Raw genomic sequence first — 25,486 nt, forward strand, 5'->3', positions numbered from 1 at the left:
AGTCTCCAGGTAATCTCTTACACAGTACCCTTGACCATTACCTCAGAGATTACCCTCACTGACCCAGGTCTCTTTAGTTTAGCTGTTAAACTTTCTACTTTCCAAGTTCAAATCAAATCTTGGGTTTCTGCTAACTCAAACTCAAACCCCTGTAACACCAATTGTCTCCAGCACACTTTTCATATTTCCAGAGTCCAGCTAACCCCGAGTCTCTCACTACTAGGCTCCCAATTTGACTACTGTCCCTTTCTGAGACCACTAGACCCTCTCTTGGTATATAATTAAAACACACTCTGCCAAATTACTGTTCCCTCACAAACTCCTGGAACACAGTCCTCTCTTGGACTTAACTGTTCCCCAACTAAGAGGTTTTAAGCCCCTCAGTTCCACCCTGGAGCTCATAAAACTATGCCCACCCACTAGACATGACAGAACCCTATCTGAAGTTTTTAACTGCCACAACAGAAATTTCAATCTCTCCCTGCCAGCATCTCATTGGCTTCCACTGTTGCTAAGCCCCTGATTGGCTGCCGCTGTTGCTAAGCAGATCTATCTTTTCTCCACATAAATTTTTATCCAATAAATTTTTAATAGTTAATAATGTATAATCGGCAAATAAACCAATTTTATGTTTTTTTTAAAAAAAGTCCTATTCCTTCCAAACTATTATCATTCCTTATAACATTCGCTAACAACTCTATAACCATTGCAAATAATATTGGTGATAACGGACACCCTGGTCTTGTACCTCTTGTTTTCCCATCATTTGCCATTACTTTTAGTGAATTATCAAGATATCCTTAGTCTATTAATCCTCTTATTCTATCCCCCATTCCAAATCTTTTAAAAATGTGATCCTTCTGGAAATGCTAAGGGTTCAGTTTCTCATATATATACCAATATATCTTGATTGATACATAACAAGCCACTAGTAGTGCCAAAATAAGCTGGGGAAGTGAACTGAGTATATCAATATCTGAATCTGAATGGACTGGTATCTGGTCATCTCCCTTGTTGAAATCAGTGTTAGCCATGCTTTATTGTTCTATTTTTTGTACAATCTTTTAATAAAATGTGAAAAAGAACACTGCTGAATTCTTTAACCCAGTATTCAGAAGGCAAACAGAATCAACCAACTGCATTTCTAGCCACAATGCTAAAACAAAATGGCCGAAAATGCCTTGAGGCTAAAAAACAAAATGGCCGAAAAGGCCTTCAGGGCTGGCCCAAAACAAAATGGCTGAAAAGGCTTTCAGGCTAAAAAACAAAAATGGCCGAAAATGTCTTCAAATTTTACTCCTTCCCCCAATTCCCCCCTTAAAAGTATGCTTTTATTCTGTTTTTTAAATAAAGCTATTTGCATACATTATTGGAGCTGCTGTTGGATTTCTTCCTGGTATTTTTGGATAATGGGAAATGTTATGAAATGTTATGAAATTTTATACATTTGATCAGCTTCCTTACATACATGTGACCCAAGGTGTATCTACACTGTAGAAATAATGCAGTTTGGCACCACTTTTAAGTGCTGTAGCTCCATACTAAGGAATACTGGGACCTGTAGTTTTGCAAACCCTTTAGCTTTCTTTGCCAGAGATTGACGGTGCCTCACCAAACTACAAATCCTAGGTTTCTGTAGGATGGAACCAGGGCAGTTAAAGTGGTGTCAAAATGCATTATTTCTACAGTGTAGATGCAACCAGAGACGTCATTCACTCCCAAACTCCATTTATTTATTTCCTAGAACTATCTCCCTAAGAGCTGAGCCTCAGAATCCTGTTATCCTAATGAAAACAATTAAAAAGATTGTTTTTATACAGCAATTGAGAGTATTTTAATTCATCTTTATTGTTCCCATCCTTCAAACGGCCCTGCCAGGTAGACCAGCATTATTTGTGTGTGCTCTTCTCTTTCCTACATTCATATTAATGTTGCAAGCTGCCTTGCTTTTCAATTTTGAGGAGGAGAAATGTGATTTATAGATAAGGTTTCTAGTCATATTAATGTCACAAGCTGCGTTGCTCCTCAGTTTCGAGAAGGAGAAATGTGATTTATAGATAAGGTTTCTCATAATACAAGGGAAAGATGGTGTTAGCATTAGCAGGAACATGAGTGAAGATAACTAAATGGAGTCTGTTTTACTTTGGACATATGAGAGGATGTGACTTGTTTGCAAAGTTTGCAAAATATTAGGAAAAGTGGAAGGCAGTAGAAAAAGAAAGAGATTGCATTACAAGTGGATTTAATGCAATTGAAGAAGCCATGGCTGCCATGAGACTGCAAGACCTGAGTAGTTAAAAACTGAGATTTTTGGAAATCTCTCATTCATGGGTTCACCCTAAGTGGAAGTTGACCTGATGGCTAATAACAAATAGAATGCATTGAGTAGAATATCTCCCCCATCCCGAAATATATTGAATCCCCCCCCCCCACAAATAATTAGCTTTGTATAATTAGGTTGTACAGTGACAAAAGCTGATAGGAAGAGGATTAACCCATGTGAAAAGTGGTGCTAGAGGCCATGAAACCCGCTGGGAAACTTTGGGCAAGTCACACTCTCTCAGCCTCAGGGGAAGACAATTGCAAACCTTTGAACAAATCTTGCCAAGAAAACCCACCTTAGTGGTGTCATGGTTTGAGCATCCAGACTACGACTCTGGAGACCAGGGTTCAAATCCTGGCTCAGCCCTGCAAACCACTGGGTCACCTTGGGAAGGACACATTCTCTCAGCCTGGGGGGAAGGCAATGGCAACCCCCCTTTGAACAAACCATGCCAAGAAAACCCCATGATTGCATACACACTTGTCACTCCATATTTGCTAGGGTTATGGGCACAAGACCCCCGTGAATATGGAAAAACCTCAAATAACAAAAACACCATGTTTTTAACTGAGAGGACACTTATCTAGGTCCTCCAGTGCAACTCTGTGGTCAACGTCCAACAGACACTGAACCTCTGGATAGTAAGAGCTGTTGAACAGGGCAAAACTACTTTTACCATTTAATCTCGGTTTGAAAGTAAGCTGCAGACAAAGGGGAAAGTGAGGAGGAGAGAGATGTGATAAATGCCATTGTTACAGGGAGAGAGGAAAGGCATTTTGAAAGGAATAGTTGTTTTTCCCCAAATGGACACTCAGTCCTGCCTTTTGCATACCGTTCAGCATTTCACAGATGAAAAACTGGGACACGTCTGGCCAAGCAACATCAAAGTGTGGTTAAGACAGCAAAAGTGATGAATGGGGAAGAATGCACAAGTTAGGTGAGGCTGCAGCAGTTTGCTTTTGCCTTATTCTCCTGTAAAGGACAAGGCTCTGACGTCTTCTCTTTTCTCCTCCTTGCTCCGTTGATGGAGTGCAAACTATTTTTGCATTTGCAACTTGGTTTGCAGCAAGTGAAGTGCAAGAGGAAAGCTGGAGGAGGAGAGAGAAACTGGGACACTTTCAAAGCTGATGAAAAGTGGGACTGCAGAGCAGTAATTGGAACAGACCGTGCCAAATCAAGCTTTGCAATTTGGATGGTTGCAATTCCCATAATCCACAAGCAAGCACAGCCACAAGTAGATGAGATCAAAGGAATGGAACAGCTGGGTTTAGCTGGAAAGTGAATCTAGGGAGATCACTATCAATGGGCATTGCATCCCTTCCTCTGCCTTCTTTGACACAGGAGTGACTATTTCGGAACCAGCTCCACTGTGCCAGCCCCAGCCATTTTGCATGACAAGGTTTGGGAGGCTTGCAAGGCCAAGGAATGGGCTTGTCCTGGTTAGCACAGAATCTCCCACTTGGCCTATTTTTGTCCGCAGCTTCCTTCAACTGCTGCAATCTGAGCTTAAAGTGCAAAAGTAGCTTTCATTTAATTAACTTAGGGCCCAAAACACACTGCAGAAATTATCCAGTTTGAGACTGCTTTAACTGCCCTGGCTCAGTGCTAGGGAATTGTGGTGACTGTAGTTTTGTGAGACATACCTGTGGTGCCACAATAAACTACAGCTGCCAGGATTCCCTAGCACTGAGCCAGGGCAGTTAAAGCAGTCTCAAACTGGATTATATTTCTGCAGTGTGCTTTGGACCTTAGTGAGGGGAGAAGACAGGGAAAGGCAGACACTTGTAGCCTTTTTAATTACAGTCAGCCCTCCATATCCACAGATTCAACCATCTACAGTTTGAATACACACACACACACACACACACACACATATTCCCAAAAGCAAATCTTGATTTGGAATGAAACCCAGCAGCGGATGCCAGCCCGGTGTATTATTCAGAAGTTTCAGACCCTGATGGTGGACCAGTTCAGCAACAGAACCAGGGTTTATCTGTCTTACCCTGGATTTTAAAAACTTACTAGTTGCTCTGGATCATTTGGAAAGATCATGTTGTGACACTCCCTCAAACTCCCATTAGCACTAGACTTAGCTAGAACAAGTGACACTCTCTCAGCCTCAGAGGAAGGCAATGCTGAAACCTCCGCTGAACAAATCTTGCCAAGAAAACCCCAGGATATAGGGTTGCCATAAGTCGGAAATGGCTTGGAGGCACCCAACAACAACTTTTTAAGTCTGCATTTTAAGAAGGCACAAAACAACAGCAAGAACTGTTCCAAATTTCTCAGTCCAAAACTACCTTGTCTTATTTCAAGAAGAATTAATTGACTTCATAGATTAAAAAATAATAATCTTAGAGATGTTTTATTTTTATACAAGCAGGAATAAATTCTGGAGCATTCTGTACTTAAGAAGTGTCCCCCACAAGCAGAAAAATAGCGCTATTTATGTCCAAGAAGCAAGCCAGATGTACATAGTAAGGACTTTATTCTAGGTGAAAGAAACAATACTCTTCTTGGGACTTAAGTCTTTGTAAAAGACTTTACATATGTGCAAAAATAGTGTGGTTTCGTTGTGATGGTCCACAAGAGGAAGGGTTGACGCACCACAAAAATGCCTGATGTGGATTGCCACCAGTGTCCAGGTACACATCCTCACAATTCACTACAACAGTGATTCTCAAACTTTGGTCCTCTAGATGTTTTGGACATCAGCTCCCAAGAATCCTTGACCAATTGAAGTCCCAAACACCTGGAGTACCAAAGTATGGGAACCACTACACTAGGAGGATTTCATTGCATTTCTACAACATACCTATGGATTTGTAAACATAGACTGTAATGTAGGACTTCAGCCACCATCCATAACAAGTGTATTTACGCCTAGCACAAAGCTCAAGCATTACTTCCAATTCATTCTATAGGCAAAATTCTCTTCCGGTAGTCTTCGTCACCATAGAAATATTACGTCCACGGCCAAATTGGATGTTCCTCTTTTGGGATATTTTTGCCTTTGGAAGAATTGATTCTGTGACGGAGGAACCATCCCGAAGATCATGGAGGCTCCGGGGAGAATTCAACTAGGACTGTTGAGTTGGTGATTCGGACGCCGTAATGCCCTGCCCAGTACTGAGTGTCTCTTCCTGCGTGCATGAAATATACGTAGCGAACTCCGGGGCCGTAGTTGCGGAACACGTGAGAGATCTGCAGAGGTGAAGAGAAAGAAATGAAGAGAGTTTGGAGCAGGGTTCTCCATCCCAGCTCCTAAGATTTCTGAGCCAATACCCAAGTTTTAGAGATGACTCAACTGGTGCCCTCCCTGCTTTTCTTTTGCTGGCAGGAAAAAATCTTTTTGTGTATACAGGACCTATATAGGTAAAGAGGGGTGTTTTTGACTGGAATGTGTTTTAATTATAAATAAACAAACATTTATTTATTTATTCCATCATCTATTTATAAATACAGTCCATCAGTGGAACACTGAAAGGGCACATTTGTGCTATAGCATTACAGTGAATCTCCAAATGCATGGTGATCCTGCATCCTTACCCCAGTGAATTCATAGGGCTTAGAATCAGAGACTTGGAAGAGACCGCAAGGGCCATCCAGTCCAACCCTCTGCCATGCAGGAAATCTAAATCAAAGATGGCCATCCAGCTTCTGTTTAAAGACCTCCAAGGAAGGAGACTCCACCACACTCCGAGGGAGTTTGTTCCACTGTCGAAAAGCCCTTACTGTCAGGAAGTTCCTTCTAATGTTGAGCTGGAATCTCTTTTCCTGGAGCTTGCATCCATTGCTCCAGGTCCTAGTCTCTGGAGCAGCAGAAAACAAGCTTGCTCCCTCCCAATATGACATCCCTTCAAGTATTTAAACAGGGCTATCATATCACCTCTTAACCTTCTCTTCTCCAGACTAAACATCCCCAGCTCCCTAAGTCGTTCCTCATAGGACATGGTTTCCAGACCCTTCACCATTTTAGTCGCCCTCCTTTGGACACGCTCCAGTTTCTCAATGTCCTTTTTGAATTGTGGTGCCCAGAACTGGACACAGTATTCCAGGTGAGGCCTGACCAGAGCAGAATAGAGTGGCACTATTACTTCCCTTGATCTAGACACTATACTTTTATTGATGCAGCTTGTTGTAATGCTATAATGCAAATGTGGAAAAACTGCAATATTTTTTTTAAAAAAAACACTTTTTTTAACAGATAAAACTGTCTCTCTAGGAATCTCTAGGTCCTCTGGCGCAACATCTGCCAAACGTGGACCATAGTATTGCAGGTAGAGCTGCATCTACAAACGCCTAGAGAGCTGTTCTCTTTAGGTCCTCCAGTGCAACCTTCTCATGGAAGTTGGCCATAGAGTCAAGCTGGAGGACCTAGTGATTCCTAGAGAGAACATATTCATTAAATCTGTGAAAATCAAATCCGCAAAAGTCAAAGCCGCAAATATGGTGGGCCAACCATCTAAATCTTAGGAAAAATCAAATCAAATAGAGAGGAGTTATTTATTTATAAATAAATATTTATTTATTAAATGGTTGTATGTCTTTTAAATGATTTTATACTGTTTAATTGGTGGGCTTTAAATTGCTTTTGAATTTTTATTGTTAAGGTTTTTTAATGAGCTTTCTTTGGGCATTGCCTTGTGTCCGACTCTGGGAGATAGGCGGCATACAAATGAAATACGTAAATAAATGTATGCCGGGGGGCAGTGTCCAAGATGAGGAGGGACAAAGCTTAGCTAACTGAGGGCCTGTCCCACACTGTGGCAAAGATCTGAGATCTCTTGCTACAGAAAACCTTGCTTATTGCTTCTTCGGGGCTTTCTGGAAGAGGGTTTTCAGTCTGCCCAGATCTCTCCAGCCAGCAGCGATGGGATTGATCACAATGCCAAGGCCAACTAGAGATCTCTTCTGTGTCCCAAAGGGAATCCCAGCACATAACAAGAGCGGAATAGATTTTGAAGATTGTAGTGGCAAAGAGTACCTGTTGATATTTGGAGTCGTTCCACTGCGGGATTGGATCCGGTTCAACTGTGAAAATAGCAATGACAGAAGTCCGGTCTGCTGCCAGAAGGCTGACTTGGATTTTGTAAATGCACCCACAGTCTTCGCGGGCGCCCCACCTGCGGAGAATGGAGGAGAGCTTTGGTGACGATTGAGGCAGACAAGCAAAGAACTAACAGGCTATAGAAAGATGGAAGTTTCCTGACGGCATTAGAGCAATGGTTCCTGAACTTTGTTCCACAATTGTTCATCCAACAGCAAAACAAAACAGTCATACTTTATCACATCAATGCAAACATTCATACATACCTTATCCACGGATTTTTTTATCCATGGATTCAAGCACTCACAGCTTGAAAATATTCCAAAAAAAGTATAAATTCCAAATAGCAAACATTGATTTTCCATTTTATATCAGGAACACCATTTGGTTATGACATTGTCTTTCATGAGATTTGAGCATCCACGGATTTTTTTATCCACAGGGGATCCTGGAACCAAACCTCAGCGGATAACAAGGATCTATGTTTCCTCCTTAATTATCTTAGTTATAAGTTGAAACTATACAGTAAGTTATCTTTAAATATACTTAAAAACCACAGATGGCCAGTCATGTAGTTGTTTGAAAAGCCTGACTCAAAATACCCCAATTCAAAAAAGCAATGGGAACTAGGAACAAGGAAAGTCCGCGTCAAAATACTCCTGAAAAATATCAGTGGGAACTAGGCGCATGGTTGAAGAAAAACTGGATGCATGTGTTCATAAAAAGACAGGCTTTGTAGTGAGAACGATGAGTCTGGTGAATTGAATTCTCCATTCGGAGCGGACTCGAAATCACGATTTGGGTAAAATGCCCAGTGGAAATGACTCTCTTCGCTTTTGCATAAACTGATACGAAACAGAGCTGAAGAGCAGTAGAACTCACCAATCAGAAATAAAAATATCAGGTTGGTAGGTGTCCAAGAGTTCTTCCCAGAAGCCTTCCTTCAGCAAATCAATCACCTGAGATTTTGCGCACCACCTTTGGGGACAGAAGGCAAAAACTGTTAGAGTTAGCAAACTTTGTATGCCTATGCACACTTGTTTGTGCGTTTGCTGACTTCCCGTTTGTTTGTTTATTTGTTGTTTGTTCAGAGGGGGGTTGACTTTGCCTTCCTCTGAGGCAGGGAGAGTGTGACTTGCCCAAGGTCACCCAGTGAGTTTTATGGCTGAGTAGGGATTTGAACCCTGGTCTCCAGAGTCAGTCCCATGCTCAAACCACTACACCATGCTGGGTCTACAGGTAACACTACTTTCAAACATTTTTCCAATGACTTAGGCGCGCTACAGACCATCCTTAAAGGACGGTCTGGCGGCAGTGCTGTTTGTGCCACTGGCAAGCCACAGCTGATATACCGCACAGCTTGGCGGCGTCAAGAAAAAAAGCCGCAAAAAGCGGCTTCTTTTTGCGGTGCGCCAGTGACACCGCAGTACGCCAGTGACACACTCACGACGTCACCCGGGCGCAGCGATGTACAGACGTGTAAACAGGGCACCGCCATTTTGTACGTACTCCATACGTACTAGGGTTGTGGGTGTCTAAAAGAGACACCCCCAGGCAACCCTAGTACGTACGGAGTATATACTTGGGTGCCTGTCTGTAGCGGGCCATGGATCCAATACTCACTGCAGAAATAATAATCCAGTTTGAGGCCATTTTAACACCCTGGCTCAATGCTAGGGAATTCTGGGAACTGTAGTTTTGTGAGGCATTTAGCCTTCTCTGTCAGAGAGCTCCGGTGCCACAGTAAACTACAGTTCCCAGCATTCCACAGCACTGAGCCAAGGCAGTTAAAGCAGTGTCAAACTGGATTATTTCTGCAGTGTGTTTTGGACCTAAGATTACTATCGTTGCTGCTAAATCCCATGGATGCAGTGTGGGACTGGCTGTTGTTCAGCTTCTGCTTTGCCAATTTGATTACCGTATTTTCTGGTGTATAAGACGACTTTTTGACCCTCTAAAATTGGGTCAAAAGTCAGGGGTCGTCTTATACACTGGGTTAAGCCCAGCAACAAGAGAGCCCCATGGACCGGCGCGCATGCGCTCGGCCAATTGCCAGCTTCTCAGGCCTCTGGAGGCGTGTGAATCTGGCAGCCCCGCGCAAGCTTCTAAGGGGCCTCCGGAGGTGTTTTGAAGCCTGTGCGCACGCGCTTGGCCAGCTGACGGCTTCTCAGGAAGAGGGGTAGTCTTATACGGTGATTATATCCTAAACACTATATTTTTATTGAAAAAGTTGGGGGTCGTCTTATATGCTCGGTCGTCTTATACACCGGAAAATACGGTACTCTGCTTTAGAAATCCAGCACTCTCTCTCACACTTCTCCCAGCCAAAACAACATGTTCATATCACCAAGCTATTGTATCAGTTCTGGAAAAAGAAACACCTCCAAGGCTTAGGGATAAATCAAGTGGGTGCTGTAAACCAAAACTCAGCATGGATTCTCAAGCGATAAGGTCATTAAAGTGACAATGAATGACAAGGAAAAACCTTTCACTACTCACACAAATGAAGAGACAAAGCAGCTCTGGGCCTCAGCTCCTTCCACGTGGTCCCTGTTGTCTTCCACTTTCCACTTATCACCTCCATGCTGGACCTCCCAGTGTCGGAACTGCTCTGTGGACACAACCCAGGATGTCAGGAAATACAGCGCATAGTGAGAGAGTATGTTCAGGGAGAAGGTGACAGCTGATTTAAATCCAAGTATTTCTGGTTAATTTACGATTGGTCTGTATTTTGTTGACATTATGTCTGCAGATCAGGATTATTGGAGCATCTACACTGCAGAAACAATACAGCTTGACACCACTTTATGTGCTGTTGCTCCATCCTATAGAATCCTGAGATTTGTAGTTTAACAAAATCTGTAGTCTTCTCTGCCAAAGAGTACTGGTGCCTCCCAAGACGACAAATCCCAAGACTCTGTAGGATGGAGCCATAGCAGTTAGAGTGGTATGAAACTGTTTTGATTCTGCAGTGGGTCTATGCAATCCGCCTTGATATCATGATGCATGAGAGACAGAAAGTCTGACAGTCCAGCTAACCACCTAAATGTTTGCTTGTGGAACTCCATCTCTAAAAGGTCAGTGATGGACACCCTTCCCCTCCCAGCTATTGACTTGTCCAGCTGCCTCACCTTTTCCGCAGGGGTTCTTGATGAGATTCCTCCCAAAGGGTTGCAGGACACCGACTCGGCACCAATCCATTGGGGGACAATGCTTGGCTGCTTCTAGGGTGGCCTTCTTAGAGGGGTCTCGCTCCCATTGAAGCTTCCAGATGGTGGGTCTATCAATGAGGTCTCTCCACTTGCGGCACACTAAGCGGCAGCGCCTCACCAGGGTCCGGCTTGGCACCCAGCTCAGGATCAGCTCCAGCAGTTCATCCGGAAGCAGTTTCAAATCCTCCATTGGCTGGATTTCCATTTTGCATGGGAGATCCACCGATATTCTCTTGCTCTTTACTGGCCCCATGCCTGTGCTCACTTGTGGTCATGTGTCTGGAAGGGAGGAAGGAAATGTTTTTTGATAAATCGTTTTGGAATAGAGATTTGTCGTTTGCCATTGGTTCCCTGGTACCATTTCCCACTGGTGTCAACCCAGTGGGAAAACTCATGCTGTTGCACCCCAGCTGTCTTGCATTTCTCCCAGCCGGGCCAATGGTCCTCCAGGCGTATGCATGCCTTAATATATTAAGATGGAAACTCCTATAAGCCCTCAAGGAATATGCATGTCTTCATATATTAAGATGGAAACGCCTATAAGACCACCACATAGTGTATCCTGGTTAGGGGAGGATGGGCATTGTAGGCCAGCAACATACCTATAATGGCACACACTCTCAGCTCCAGAAAACCCCATGATAGGTTTGCCTTAAGGTCTTTGATTAAGAGTTTCTGCATGGCAGAATGGGGTTGGACTGGACTTCTGGTCTCTTCCAACTCTACAATTCTATGATTCTACGATTCTAACCCTGCCCTATGAAACAGCAACACTTCATTGCTTACTTTCTCTCTATCACACACACACACAGGTCCATAAACATCTAGAGACAAAATGCATTACCATGTGGGGAAATGTCACTTACCTCTTTTCTCCTCTGGTGGGTCTAAAGTCTGGGGTTTGACATATGATGGAGGAATGCATGGAGGCCTAGCTGTCCAGCTGAGTACAAGCCGGAAATAAAAAGGCAGCTCAGTTTTTCCTGCTCGGCTAAACAGGCAACACCCACCTTCAGACTGAGCATGGGCAGATATGCGCCAAACAGCAGCATAATAGAGGAACATAATCTTTTTGAGCTGAGAAAAAGCAGAGCAGGATTACGGCACCCGTTGCTTTCTTTTCCACAGCAAGGCTGTGGAATCCAAAGGTACAGCCGTTTGGAAAATCAGCATGCAAAGGGATCCTGTAGCACATTATAGTTACATAATCCCAGAGAAAGGCTTGGCAGTGTTTATTCTTTCCCTAAGAAAAAGGCAGCATGGCTGTGAAAGAAGCTGGACAAAAACTGAGCACAGAGCCAGGCTTAGCAATGGGGGGAATATATACACTGTGATAGTAGTCATTGTAATATATAGTTCAAATGGTGCCAACAGCGATCGCTGTTTCATTTTTTAATTAACCTGTTTTAATCTGTATTATGTTTTGATTCACATGTGTTATATTTTGATTGTATTTGCTTTTAGTGTCATGAGTGCCATTTTTTCCCCTTTTGGCAGAAAGGCAGGTTGCCCACCGCTTTTGCTGCATTTAATGCTTTTAAAAGTCTGGTTCAGTTTTCTTGTCTATTCTTTGATTGGTACAGAGCGTCAGTCTTGAGTTTCTTTGAATTGCATGAGCAAAGGATGGTTTTGATATTTAAAAAACCTAACTAATAATAATAATAATAATAATCATAATAAAGTAAATGATGTCCTCTGTGTGGAAGGATTTCTCTCCTTCTCTATAAGGGTGTATCTATAGGATATGGGGGCAAATGAGGGCATTGCTCTCCCAAATAAACATTCTTCCCCTTCCCATGAAATTGTCTTACAGTCCCCATATTTCTAGCTTTGAAGGAGGACGACATTGAAAATTGACCAGAAGTGGTCACTGGGAGTCTAGGGTTCAAATTCCTTCTCAGCTATGGAGAGTTGGAGACCTCACACTCTCTCAGCCTCAGAGGAAGGTGAAGGCAACCCTCCTTTGAACAAACCTTGCCAAGAAAACCCCGTGATAGGATCGCCGTGGGGTCACCATAAGTTTAAAATGACTTGAACAATATGTCCATATAAAATGAAAACCCAGTGAGGGAAACCTTGCATCATCATCATCACCATCCTCACCACCACCATCAGTCATGTTTATTTATATAGCGCCATAAAATTTACATGGCACGTCACAGACATCATCAGTTTGACCTTAAAACCTACCAAGAGAGGACAATCTAAAAATCATAAAAGTGTATAACTTTACATAAATGAGCAAAAACATGTTGAACCTTTTCGAGAGTGCATCTGCACTATAGAAATAATGCAGTTTGATGCCACTCGTAGCTCCATCCTAGTGTAACATACATCCAAATTTATGTTTCAGTCAGTCGAGAACTTACCTTGTTCCACTTCTCAGGTTTTTACAGCTTAGATAGGATAGTGTCTGTTTTATAGGGTGGGGAGAGTTTGAGTTTCAGGTCTCAAAGCCCAAGCTAAATACAGTGGAGGGAAAACCAGTCCTTTTTGTTTGCAGAAGCTGTTTTCCACTTCTCAAATTGAAAATGCAACCAAAGACCTTCCCTTCCCAGTGAATGCCATGTCGACTCTCCTAACTGGGCTGTTCTTTCATTTTCAACATATCTCCCTAGAGTCCATGCCCTCCGATATTTCAGAATTGAAAAGTGGGACATGCATGATCAAGCAGCATCAGAGTGAGATCAAGATGACAGAGATGATGCATGAGGAAGAACAGACAAGCTACGAAGGGATGCAGCCCTTGCTCTCATTCCCTTTATGTTGTTATTATTGTTATTGTGGGAAGGCCTTGGCAAACCTCCTCTGAACAAATCCTTGCCAAGAAAACTCCATGACAAGTTCACCATAAGTCAGAAACATTTGAAGGCATGCAACAACAGCAATAGTTCCTTCGAGTCGTTTCTGACTTATGGCGACCCTAAGATGGACCTTTCCTGGGGTTTTCTTGCCCAGGTTTGTTTCCCGTTGCCCTCTCTTGAGGCTGAGAGAGTGTGGCTTGCTCAAGGGAAAGGGGGTCTTTCATCCACCGCATTGCTTGTATTGGTCTTTTTAATACAGGTTGTTTTTCCCTTGCCCAAAATGCATAGGATCAGAAGTGTTTTATTTTTTGGATTTTGGGATACCTGGATTCCATGGCCAACTAGGGATTCGAACCCTGGCCTCCGTAGTCCAACACTCAAATCATTACAAGCATATTGGTTTTCTTGAAAATATCCCCCCCCCCTTAAAAAAAATCCCAAAAGCAAACCTTGAGTTTGCCATTTTCTATAAGCGACTCCATTTCACTACTTCATTGTATTTAATGGGATTTGAGCTGGATCCAAACCTCAGCAGATACCAAAGGCCCAGCTGCAAACCATGGTTGCATTTCCAAAACTAATAGGCAGAATAATAAATTGTTGCCACCCACTTCGTCTGATGTATCTTATAATTAAACCAATTGGATGTATCTTGTTATACCACTTTCTCTTGGTAATTGTGAAAGTTGGACAGTGACCAATGCTGATAGGAACTCAATTGAAATCTGGTGCCATAGGATACAATGGACTGCTAAAAAGATAAATGAATGGGTAGAAGAGCAAATCCAGCCTGAACTTTCCCAAGAAGCCAAATTGATTCAATTAAGGTGATTGCACTTTGGACAGAACAAGACAGGACTTATTAGAAAACATAATACTATGGGTCCTTGGTATTTGGTGGGGTTTATTTCCATGATCTGAAGTGGATACCAAAATCCATGCTTCCATTATATACAATGGCATAATAAAATGGAGTTCCGTATATAAAATAGCAAAATCAAGGTTTGCTTTTGGGAATCTATGTTTTTAAAAATAGGTTCAAACTGTGGATGGCTGAATCTGTGGATATAGAGAGCACCGTCAAGTCTTCTCCAACTTATGGCGACCCTAAGGGGAACTGATGATGGGGTTTTCTTGGCATCATTTGTTCAGAGGAGTTTTCCCACCACTGCCTTCCACTGAGGCTGAGAGAGTGTGACTTGCCCAAGGTCACCCACTGGGTTTCTATGTAGTCCAGAGAATGGTACTTGCTCAGCTCTGCTTACCTTTCTTTTTTGTTTTGTTTTTCTGGCCATGAAGTTGTCACTCAAGTCATTCCTGGCCTTATGGATTGCAGCTCCCAAAACCCCTGGCCGGACCGTTCTGGAAAGTGTTGGGCAGAAAAGATGTTTTCCCAGCCCTGGTTACCATTTGGATCCATTTGCAGAATTCCCATGGCAACAGGAAAAGTAGATAGAATCCTAGAGGTTGAAGGGACCTCCAAGGGCCCTGCAGTCCAACTCCCTTCTGCCATGCAGGAACTCACCATCAAAACACCCCAGACAGATGGCCATCCAACCTCTGTTTCAAAAGCTTCCAAAGAAGGAGCCTCCAGCACTCTCTGAGGCAATGTCTTCCACTGTCAGACAGCTCTTGCAATAAAGAGGTTCTTCCTAACATTTAGGTGGAATCTCTTTTCCTGCAGCTTGCATCCATTGCTCTGTGTCCTATTCTCTGTAGCAGCAGAAAACAAGCTTGCTCCATCCTCAATATGACACCCCTGCATATATTTAAACAGGGCTATCATGTCTCCTCTTAACCTTCCCTTCTCCAAGCTAAACATACTGGGCTCTCTAAGCCCTTCCACATAGGGCTTTGTGGTTTCCAGACCTTTCAACATTTTGGTCGCCTTCACACTCCAGCTTCTCAATATCCTTCTTGAATTGTGGTGACCAGAACAGCACATGGTATTCTTGGTAATGTCTGATCAAAGCAGAATAAAGTGGCACTATTACTTCCCTTGATCTCGTCACTATCTTCCTATTGATGCAGCCTAGAATTGAGCTGACTCTTTTAACCTCTCTTGACCCAGGACATGCTGTCCTCCCAGCCCCAGACTCTTGAGACGGAAAATTGTGTGTGTCAACAGATTACAACACCGCAACCCGTGACTTATTGAAGAAGCCTGGAGCAACACTGCCTGCGTGTCCAGTTTCTCCTCTGCTTTGAGTCTCAGCTCACATCAGAAAGGGTTCAACAGCACTGAGAGAGAGAGAAGGACATATCAAGGAGGGCCATGAATAAGATGGAGACACTGGTTTGTTATGGTTTCTTCCTCTGCCTCCTCCACCTGGGATGCAAAGGTTTACATTCCACCCAACCTGAGCAGGTGCATCTCTCTTATCCAGGTGAGTTTCACAGCCATTGAGTCTCAGCAAGATTCAGGATGGGTTTGTGTGAAGCAGCCTGGTGTATTTTAGCCCTGGAGTTTCCCTGATGTTCCCCAGTTACCTTGAGTCCTCCATTGCAATGCTGGGCAGCTTTTTGCACACAAGTCCCACTGTTCCACCCGGTGGAACAGCAAGGCACTCACTATTACTTCTGACATTCCTTCAGTCTCATTCAGCTGCTCTTACTTTCTGCAGGGGAACCAACCTCCATGACGGTCACCTGGACGACTTTTGACAGAGCCGAGTCCATTGTTATCTTTGGCCAGGACCCAGGAGAGGCCTTCAGCCACATGGCCAGAGGAAGCGCCACACGATTTGTGGATGGCGGGAAGCTAGGCCGCGCCATGTTCATCCACAGAGTCACCCTCCGTGGCCTGGTGCCTGGACAGCGCTATGGTAAGGGGCTGGATGCTCTGCCCCACATTGGCTTGAGCCTGGCCCCCCTGATTTGGGACTCACCAAGTCAAAGGTGGTATGGAGGCATCTGCATGCAAAGACACCCTCCTTTTCACCCTTGGGGATCCCTCCTCTCTTTCTATACAGCTATACAGCTCTTGTTCACAAAGAGCAGAGCTTCCTGTAGTGGTAGAATTCAAACATATAGCCATGTATAGTTTAGGTGTAGTATGCAAAAGCAGTATGTAAAGAAATCTTGTAGCACCTTTGAGACTAGCTGAAAGAAAGAAGTTGGCAGCAAGAGCTTTCCTAGACTTAAGTCTACTTCCTCAGATCCATTTGGTGCATCTAAAGAAGTAGACTTAAGGTCCAAAACACACTGCAGAAATAATCCAGTTTGAGACTACTTTAACTGCCCTTGTTCAGTGCTAGGGAATGCTAGGAACTGTAGTTTTGTGAGTCTTCTGGTTTTCTCTGTTAGAGAGCTCTGGTGCCAGAATAAATTACAGTTCCCAGTTCTCTAGTAATGAGCCAGGGAAGTTAAAGCGGTCTCAAACTGGATTATTTCTGCAGTGTGTTTTGCACCTTGAGTCTAGTAAAGCTCCTGCTGCCAATTTCTTTCTTTCAGTTAGTCTCAAAGGTGCTACAAGGTCTCTCTACATCCATGGGAAAAAAGTTTTGGTTTTTTAATATTTCAGATTCTGGATAAGGAGTCTCTTTTTAACTCTTTTAGAATTTTTTTATAGTTTTAATATTGATTGAAACGATTGATAAAATATTGATATTTTAAACTGCTGTATGATGTAGCTGTACCTGTTTGAAGCCACCTTGAGTCCCAGATTGGGAAAGAGGTAGCGATATAAATATAATAATTTATTTCTAATGCATTATTTCTTTTGCAGCCTATCGTTGTGGGAGTGAGCAGGGCTGGAGTAGACCCTACACTTTCCGGGCCTTGCTGAACACAACCACCTGGAGCCCCCGCTTTGCTGTTTTCGGGGACATGGGTTTGCTGAACCCGCAGTCCTTGCCTCGGTTGCAGCGGGAGACAACATTGGGATTGTACGACATGGTGCTTCATGTGGGTACGATCCAACAAGTGTCGGGGGCTTTGACTGAATAGTCCTCCCAAATGGCTGTCCTTTAAATCCTTACCTACTTTGGAGGAGATGGAGGAATCATCCCTCCCCTAGTTTGAGCCTGATCTCTCTTTTTCTTTGCAGGGGATTTTGCTTACGACTTTGACACGGTAAGATGTGGGAAGTCAGCTAGATTTGGAAACAAAAATATTAAAATATCAAAGCTAAGCCTGTTAGGGTCTAGCTTTAAATTAGCAGAGTGGCAGAAACGTGTTCCTCTCTAACTATGCTTTTTCAAGAACTGAGACTGACTTAAAAAAACAACACAAGCAGCTTGCAGTTTAAAGAAAAGTTTACTAATGGCTACATATGCATAGAGGCTGTTTCCTAACCTAGCTGGTCACTGTTTTGTGAGCCATCTTGGGTTCCGGGAGGAGAATGTCAGGATAATAAATTAGGGGGGGATACAGACCGGCACTTTGTGCCAGCCTGTGGGCAGAGTCACGGTGTAACGTCGGCATGCTCGATGCCGTGATCCCGCCCCTATGGCTCCATTTTGATGTGCATGATGCCACTGTGGCGCAGCACCCAAGCGTAAGCATCTGCATGCCTATGACGCCCCTTCCAAGGAGCTGCTTGGGCGGCTTCCTTTTGCTCCCTTTAGGGAGCGGGTTTGTGCAGCTCTGTGCAGTTGCTGTGGCACCGATCTGGGTCAAAAAGGGGCAGCTGCATGCCGCCCATCTGTATAGCCCCATAGTGAGTTATTAGTGATTGTTGCCTCTATTAAAGTCCTAAGACCTGAGGAGGTTCTTCTCTGTCTCCTAATGCAGCTGGGACAAAGCCAATGAGGTTTTGTGGTGGGGTCTTTTTTCTGTGGTTACCACTGTTCTGCCCTTCTCAGAGGTTTTGGTTTTCCCCTCCTGCTGTTTTACAGAATAATGCTCTTGTTGGAGATGCCTTCATGAGGAAAATCGAAGCTGTGGCAGCTTTGGTTCCATATATGACTTGCCCAGGGAACCATGAGGAGAAGTAGTAAGTAGCCATTTACCAACCAATGATGAATATCAGGAAAAGCCATTTTGGCTATACTATGTACAACCAAACTATACAAAATGTATTTTGTGTATTTTGGTTGGCCAAATAAAGGTACTACTGCTTTGTGGATTTTGGAGGTTATTGTACTTTGCTATAGGGCCAGCTTGGCTACCCCTCAATATGTTTGTTTCTGGAGATGATCTTAATGTTTTTAAGATTATGACTTGAACCGTTGTTCTTCAAAGATTAATTCATAGCCCCAAATAGGCTCCAGCAGGCAGATTTTTTGCTAGTGTGGTCCTATTGATGGTTTTTGGGGGGTTATTTATAGAATGAATTTCTGTTGAGTTCAACATTTGCGGATCAGAAAGACTGATATTTTGCAAACTGGAGATTGGTGGGACAATTGTGGGTTTATTTTTTACTGGCCTTTGAGCATGAGCAGAATCCTATGACTGACCTGAGCAACCTGTCTTAAGTCCATGACTAAGAGCAGGAATAAGGAATCTTCTTCCAATTTTTAAAGCCTTATCATATTAAAAACCAACCTGACAGGCACACAGAGAGAAACACGCCTATTTTTCTCTGTCTCCGCATGACATCAAAGCACTTTTGTTCTCTCCAAGTTGTAAAAGCACAGGAAAGAGTGGTAAAAATGTCCCTTTTGCCAAACAGTTTATTTCCAGCTTGGCAAAAGGAACACTTTTACAATCCTCTTCCATACTTTTACGACTGGAAGAGAACGAAAGCGCTTCAACAGCATGCAGAAACGGAAAGAGAAACATGCTTCTTTCCGTTTGCCTGCTGGGTTGGTTTTTAATGTGATAAGGTTCTTCGTGTCATTCCAGAGCTTGGAAAAGTTCTCTTTTCAGATGGCAACACCCATGAGTTGTCATTCAAAACAGCAACATTCCCCAGCTTGGCATTCTATGTTCGTTGTTTATGTAAAAAATAATACGTGTAACTGTTGCAAGTGTCCTTTTCCTACAGCCCACTTCTGCTTAACTGTCTCCCTTGCTCTCTTCCCCAGTAACTTCTCCAACTACCGCAATCGTTTCAGCATGCCTGGAAACACAGAGAGCCTCTGGTACAGGTGAGTACCTTCTGGCCCAGTATCCTGGGGTTTTATTATGATGATGATGATTAGTTTAACTGCATTTCAAGGTGATCAACTTTTTAAAAAGTCTCCACCTGGTTTGCCATACCCTGACTGCCCTCCTTCCCTTCCAGCTGGGACATCGGTCCTGCTCACATCATCTCCTTCTCCACCGAGGTGTACTTCTACTTGGAGTACGGCCGGGAGCTTGTAGCCAAGCAGTTCCAGTGGCTGGAGCAGGATTTACAGGCAAGGATTGAGACCTGGTCATGGGCAGATTCAGTAGAGGCTGGTGGACTGTGCAATCCTTTCCACTGGAGTGGATTCAATGTACTATTCATGCAACTGTCCTAAACTAAAAGGGGAGATTCTCCTCTGGGTTTGTGTGTGTGTGTTTTGTATTTTTGCTGCAACACTCCACAGCCTTTTCTCTTCTTTGGTGCAGTACTTCACCTGTTTGTTATTGTCTGCCTTTAAGTCGTTTCCAACAACTTCAAGTCATTTCCAACTCATCAGAGATTTGAACCTTTGTCTCCAGAGTCCTAGTCCATCTCTGAAAAGAGGTTGGGAAACCTATAGGTTAGTGGTAGAAATCACACACCTCTGCAGATTTTGTTGGACTGCAAATTCCAGCAAACCCATTAATGAGGAATATTGGGAGCCGTTGTAGTCCAACATCTTGAGGGATGTTTGAAAACCAGATCTTTTTACCAGTGCATAGTACAAAACCTCATGCAATTATGCCTCTGAAATTTGAGCCAAAGGGCCAAAACACATGCAGATATAATCCAGTTTGACACCACTTTAACTGCCCCGGCTCGGTGCCTGAGAATGGTAGTTTGTGGTGGCACCAGAGCTCTCTGATTGAAAAGGCTAAATGTCTTAGAAAATTACAATCCTCAGAATTCCCTAGCGTTGAACTAGGACAGTTAAAGTGATGTGAAACTGGATTCTTTCTACAGTGTGGTTTGGCCCGGTTTTGGCCCTGAGTTAATTTTCTCTTTTAAGGTTGACCATGCCAAAAAAGCATCTGAGGAAGTAGACTGAAATCTAGGAAAGCTCAACTTTCTTTCAGTTAGTCTCAAAGGTGCTACAAGATCCCTCTACATGCACAACTCCAATATTATGTATGTCTATGCTAATCTCCTTTCTCCCCTTTACGAAAGGAGGCAAGTAAGCCAGAACAGCGCAAGGAACGCCCTTGGATCATAACCATGGGGCACCGGCCCATGTATTGCTCCAACAACGACAAGGATGACTGCACACAGCATGAAAGCATTGTGAGTGAGAGGAAGGAGAAACCATTAACCAATTAGTCCAGAAATGATTGGATTGATTTGGGTTTTTAATTATTATTATTTTTAAACCACCCTGCTTTCCAGGTTCGCTGTGGACTTGACTCTCACCAGTATGGCTTGGAGGATTTGTTCTACAAATATGGTAGGTCATGAGTCGTGGGCTCACTTTTTCTGTCTTTTGGGTCTGTCCACCCAAACCTCCCTTTTCCATTTCAAGTATTGATTCTAAAGAAGGAGTCCATTATAAGACCACTCTGGGAAACAAGAATTTGGTCGTTGGTTCTCTGACCACAGGAAAACACATGGAGTGTATCTACATTCCCCAGTCACAGCATGTTGATACCACTTTAACTGTCATGGAAGCTCCATCCTGTGGAATCCTGGGATTTGCAGTTTAGAGGGGTATTTGGAATTCTCTACTAGAGATCTTTTTGAGTGCTACAGACCCAGTACAGACCGCCAGTTTGCGGTGGCCTGGGGCCAGTTCTAAGGTTCACACGCTCTGGAATCCTAGCACGTATAGGTGGCGCCGTCTTTATGTGGTGCCGTCCATATGCCGTGCATGTGCATGACGCAAGCACAGTGCAGTGTCCGCACCCCTGGATGCCACGCTTCCATCATGGATGCATCACAGTGCGCCAATGGTGCACTGATGACGTAGTCCCTGCGATCCAAGAAGAACCCAGTTTTCCCAGGTTGTTTTTGGTCCGGGTCCAGAGGGACACTGCTTGGTTTGGGTGCTGCTAAACCCCTCCAGAGAAAACTGGGCACCTCCAGCCCTCCCCTTTGGGGTGGCCTGGAGAGCCCCATAGTTCAGGAGATAGCAGTCACAGACGTAGCCGTGTTTGTCTGGAATATCAGTATGCAAAGGGATATTGCAGCGCCTTTGAGACTAACTATGGGAAGAAAGGTTTAGCGTGAGCTTTCATAAACTTGTTGTACTTCCAAAAATGATGCATCAGATTTAAGATAGGGGATCTAATTAATGAAATTCTGAAGTGTGTAGTAAACAAAGGTGTTAGTGGTTTGCAAGAGACTAACATTTAGGTAAAGTTCCTCTTGCTCTCATCCTCTACTTCTCAAATGTTCACTTTCCTTTTTCATCCCTGATTTTAGGAGTAGATCTGGAGCTTTGGGCCCACGAACACTCCTATGAAAGGCTCTGGCCGCTCTACAACTATAAGGTAATTCCAGACTTGGGAGGAAATTCCAGTTTCCTTCTGATCAAAAAAAAGGGAGAAACTGTTCTTGGTCTTCGTCATCTTTCTGTTATTTTTCTATTGTACATTTTAGATTAGTTTTAAAGTTTTTGGCAGTACTACAATTATATTTTAGCATACCTTTTCATCTGAATTAAGTTTGGCTTAATTTGTATGTTGTCTTGCATCCTGATTTTGGAGGAAAAGGTCAGGTATCAATAAAGATGATGTTGACGGTAATGACCATAATGCTAATGCTTATTGAATAATTGCTAATAGCCAATATGAAAAATGTTGATAATTATTATTTACTTTATTAATAATGTACAGTAGGACCCCATATCCATGGGGGATACATTCTTGGACTTATCATGGAAACTCAAATAGAACCCTATTGAAACGAAGGATTTGTGGCTGAAACATACCATAGAATCTTGCTGGAGGACCCAGAAAAGCCTAGAGAGAACACCTCTCCAGGATTGTCTGGGTCTTCTAATGCAACTCTATGGTCAACATTTGGTGGAATCATACCATAGAATCGCGGTGTAGGACTTAGAAATGCCTCTTTAGGATTCTGTAGGTCCTCCACATTTGGTGAAAGGAGACCATAGATTCATGCTGAAGGAACTAGAAAATGTCTAGAGAGAACATATTTTTTTTCAAATATGGGTAAGTGAAACCATGGGTACTGGTCCAACAGATACAGGGGTGATCCCTATATCATCATCATCATCATCATCATCATCATCATCATCATCATCATCATCATTTTGCCATGAACAGAATCATGTTCTTCAGCTCCTCAGATGATATTTTTCCTCTCCCTCATCTCTTTCTCTCACCTTCTCTTTGCTCCAGGTCTACAACGGCAGCACCGAGGCGCCATATACCAATCCTGGTGCCCCTGTTCATATTATCACTGGATCGGCCGTAAGTGCAAGATCTGGGAATTGGGGTTGGCTTAATTTGGGGCAAGAGCATTCTTGGGGGAGGCTCAAACCAAGAATAGCAGCATGCTTCTGAGCATATACAAAGATCTCAGAATGCCGTACAATAAAATCAGTTTAAGATAATAAACAACTGTAACAATGGCTGTAAGCCATTTGGGCACTTATGAATCTGTATTTACCATCATTAGACAGCTGTGTCTCTCATCCCATTCTTCCTAGTCCCCATTTACTGGACAGCAGCTGCTGCAAGCAACAGGGTCCATTCCTCATTACTTGGGAAGCAGTTGTCTGTTTCAACCCACTCCATCTCATGAGTGATCCCAATTGCAACAGGCACAAGCGGGGTCCCTCTCGCAATTCCCCTCCCACCAGAGATTATTCACACAAGGAAATTGGATGAGAATATCATCTGCTTTCTCACTGGCAGGGAAATAGACCTCTGTTGCTCGCAACAGAAGTTAAGTGGGGTTTGGAGGACTTTCACAGTCCCAACATATCCCCTGACCATAAGAATTGTGAATATGTAACAGCCATGAATGCATAACTCTAGGTCATTGCTTCCCAACCTTTGGTCCTCCATTTGTTTTGGACTTCAGAGAAGCCCCAGCCAATTGGGCCAACAGTCAGGAGTTATGGAACCCAAAGACCAAATCTGGAATACCAGTGGTTTGGAACCCATTGCGCTAGGTTAGGCATTCATAACTGCCCAAGTGGATTCCAGCCAATATTTTGAACAGAGAATACACACACACACACACACACACACATACACTCTCTCTCTCTCTCTCTCTCTCTCTCTCTCTCTCTCTCTCTATATATATATATATATATATATATATATAATTTATCCCTTAAAACCAGACTGTTCTAAATCAGTTTCTCTTTTCTTCATCCAGGGTTGCCAAGAGCTGCTCGATCCCTTTGTCCCCGAGCCAAGGGACTGGAGTGCTGTGAGGATTGAGGACTATGGATACACTCGCATGCAGATCCTCAACCGGACCCACCTTTGGCTGGAGCAAGTATCCGATGACAAGGTGGGAACTGGTTCTGCCACCAGCAACTGAGAAGGAATTTCCAGCATGACTGAAGCTGCACTTGATGCCACTTTTACTGTCCTGACTCCATCTTCTGGAATCCTGGGGTTTGTAGTTTGGTGAGGTATTTAGAATTCTCTGCTAGAGAGCTCTAGTCCACTCCCTTGAGCTAATGGTTCCCCAGACACCTTGACTTTATAGCCCACCTTCGGAATTCAGGGGAGTTTACTGGAGCTCTCTGAGAGAGAAATCTAATCACCTCACCAAGCTACAAATCCCAGGATTTCACAGAATACCAAAAAGACAGTTGAAGTGGGTTTGAGCCACTGTTTTTGTGAAATGTGGAGGCACCTCAGTCTGGCTTCTGTGGCTTCTGGGTGTACAGCAGATCTGCAACTGCAGAGTTAATACCTGGGGAAAATTAAAGTCTCGTTTCTCCCTTATGATCTCAACCTCACACCTGTGTTAGGGAATCCTGGGATTTGTAGTTTGCTGTGGCATCAGAGCTCTGTGACAGAGAAACTTAAATATCCCAGAATCCCATAGCATTGAGCCATGGCAGCTAAAGTGGTGCTAAACTGCATTATTTTCTGCAGTGCAGATGCAGCCTAGATGTGATCCAGCACCCAAACTCTTTCTGTTTTGCTTTGCAGAATGGGAAGGTCATGGACAGGATTTGGCTCATCAAAGACCGGCACACAGGCCCAAAGCATGGCACTAGCCTTTGAGTGTTGAAAGATCCCTGATGACTTACGTCTCTCCTTTCCTGGGTCCAGGTTGGCTGCTGAGGATTTTGCCTTCTGAAATCCACCAGTTTCTGATGCAGAAGGAGGCATAGGCAATTGCAAAAGCAGACTTTTCCCAGGACACACAAAATTACAAGCCATAAGTGAACACCACCAGCCGTCACCCAACTTCATGTCTTGGAGAAGGATAGGCGGTGCTCCAACTATCTTTCCCTGTGCCTCCCCATCCTCTCTCTTCAATGCCTCCTTAGGCATTGGTTTAGGAGCCAAAGAAGAGAATATGAGTCATCAGATGAAGTGATGGAGCCATGGCACTTAAAGTGGTGTCGAATTGAATTCGTTCTACAGAGCAGATGCACCCAGGGAAAGACTGGGTTTTTCCATTTATTTGGCAGTGGCAGGTGCTGACAATAGAGTGGTAGATGGTACCATTGATTGAGTTTTCCAAAGTGCTGGATTTTATTTCAGAGGATAGGCTTCAGTGCCTTAGGAACTTATTGCTTGGGCAAATAAGCCGGTTTACCTCTTCCAGGTTCAATTCTGGTTCCAGGATGCCCCCAGATGTAATCATAGCTAAAATCACCACCAATCTAGGCGGGATGCTGCATTCTGGGTTGAAGCCTCACTCAGCTGGCCAATTTTTGAAGTCGGAAGCTCCCTAACTTCGAAAAAGCGCTGACTGAGCGAGGCTTTGACCCGGGATGCATCCGGACAGCGACATCCTGCCTAGATTGGTGGTGGTTTAGCTATGATAACATCTGGGGGCATCCTGGATCCAGAACTGATGCTAGAAGAGGTAAACCGGCTTATTTGCCCAAGCAATAAGCTCATACAA

At 43.7% G+C, this 25,486-nt stretch overlaps 2 protein-coding genes across 2 annotated transcripts; one reads left to right on the top strand and one right to left on the bottom strand.

Annotated features, from left to right (window-relative positions):
* Positions 1-4,672: 4,672 nt before the first annotated feature.
* LOC149304799 (F-box only protein 17-like) lies at positions 4,673-11,581 on the bottom strand. Its single transcript, XM_089478176.1, has 6 exons — positions 11,452-11,581; positions 10,505-10,864; positions 9,873-9,984; positions 8,256-8,351; positions 7,311-7,449; positions 4,673-5,527 (listed from the first exon to the last, which is right to left on the bottom strand). Exons 2-6 carry the CDS (start codon positions 10,836-10,838, stop codon positions 5,378-5,380), a joined length of 831 nt encoding a protein of 276 aa, XP_089334302.1. The 5' UTR covers positions 10,839-10,864; positions 11,452-11,581; the 3' UTR covers positions 4,673-5,377.
* On the top strand, positions 11,151-25,386 carry LOC149304800 (acid phosphatase type 7-like). Its single transcript, XM_089478175.1, has 14 exons — positions 11,151-11,733; positions 15,461-15,776; positions 16,014-16,214; positions 17,117-17,299; positions 17,438-17,463; positions 18,228-18,325; positions 19,359-19,421; positions 19,559-19,673; positions 20,591-20,704; positions 20,807-20,864; positions 21,839-21,906; positions 22,780-22,851; positions 23,768-23,905; positions 24,559-25,386. Exons 2-14 carry the CDS (start codon positions 15,665-15,667, stop codon positions 24,631-24,633), a joined length of 1,323 nt encoding a protein of 440 aa, XP_089334301.1. The 5' UTR covers positions 11,151-11,733; positions 15,461-15,664; the 3' UTR covers positions 24,634-25,386.
* The last annotated feature ends 100 nt before the right edge of the window (positions 25,387-25,486 follow it).

This window comes from Sceloporus occidentalis, unplaced genomic scaffold (assembly GCF_023333645.1).
Source record: "Sceloporus occidentalis isolate IW3139 unplaced genomic scaffold, rSceOcc1.0.p SCAF_13, whole genome shotgun sequence".
Classification (NCBI taxonomy): Eukaryota; Metazoa; Chordata; class Lepidosauria; order Squamata; family Phrynosomatidae; genus Sceloporus; species Sceloporus occidentalis.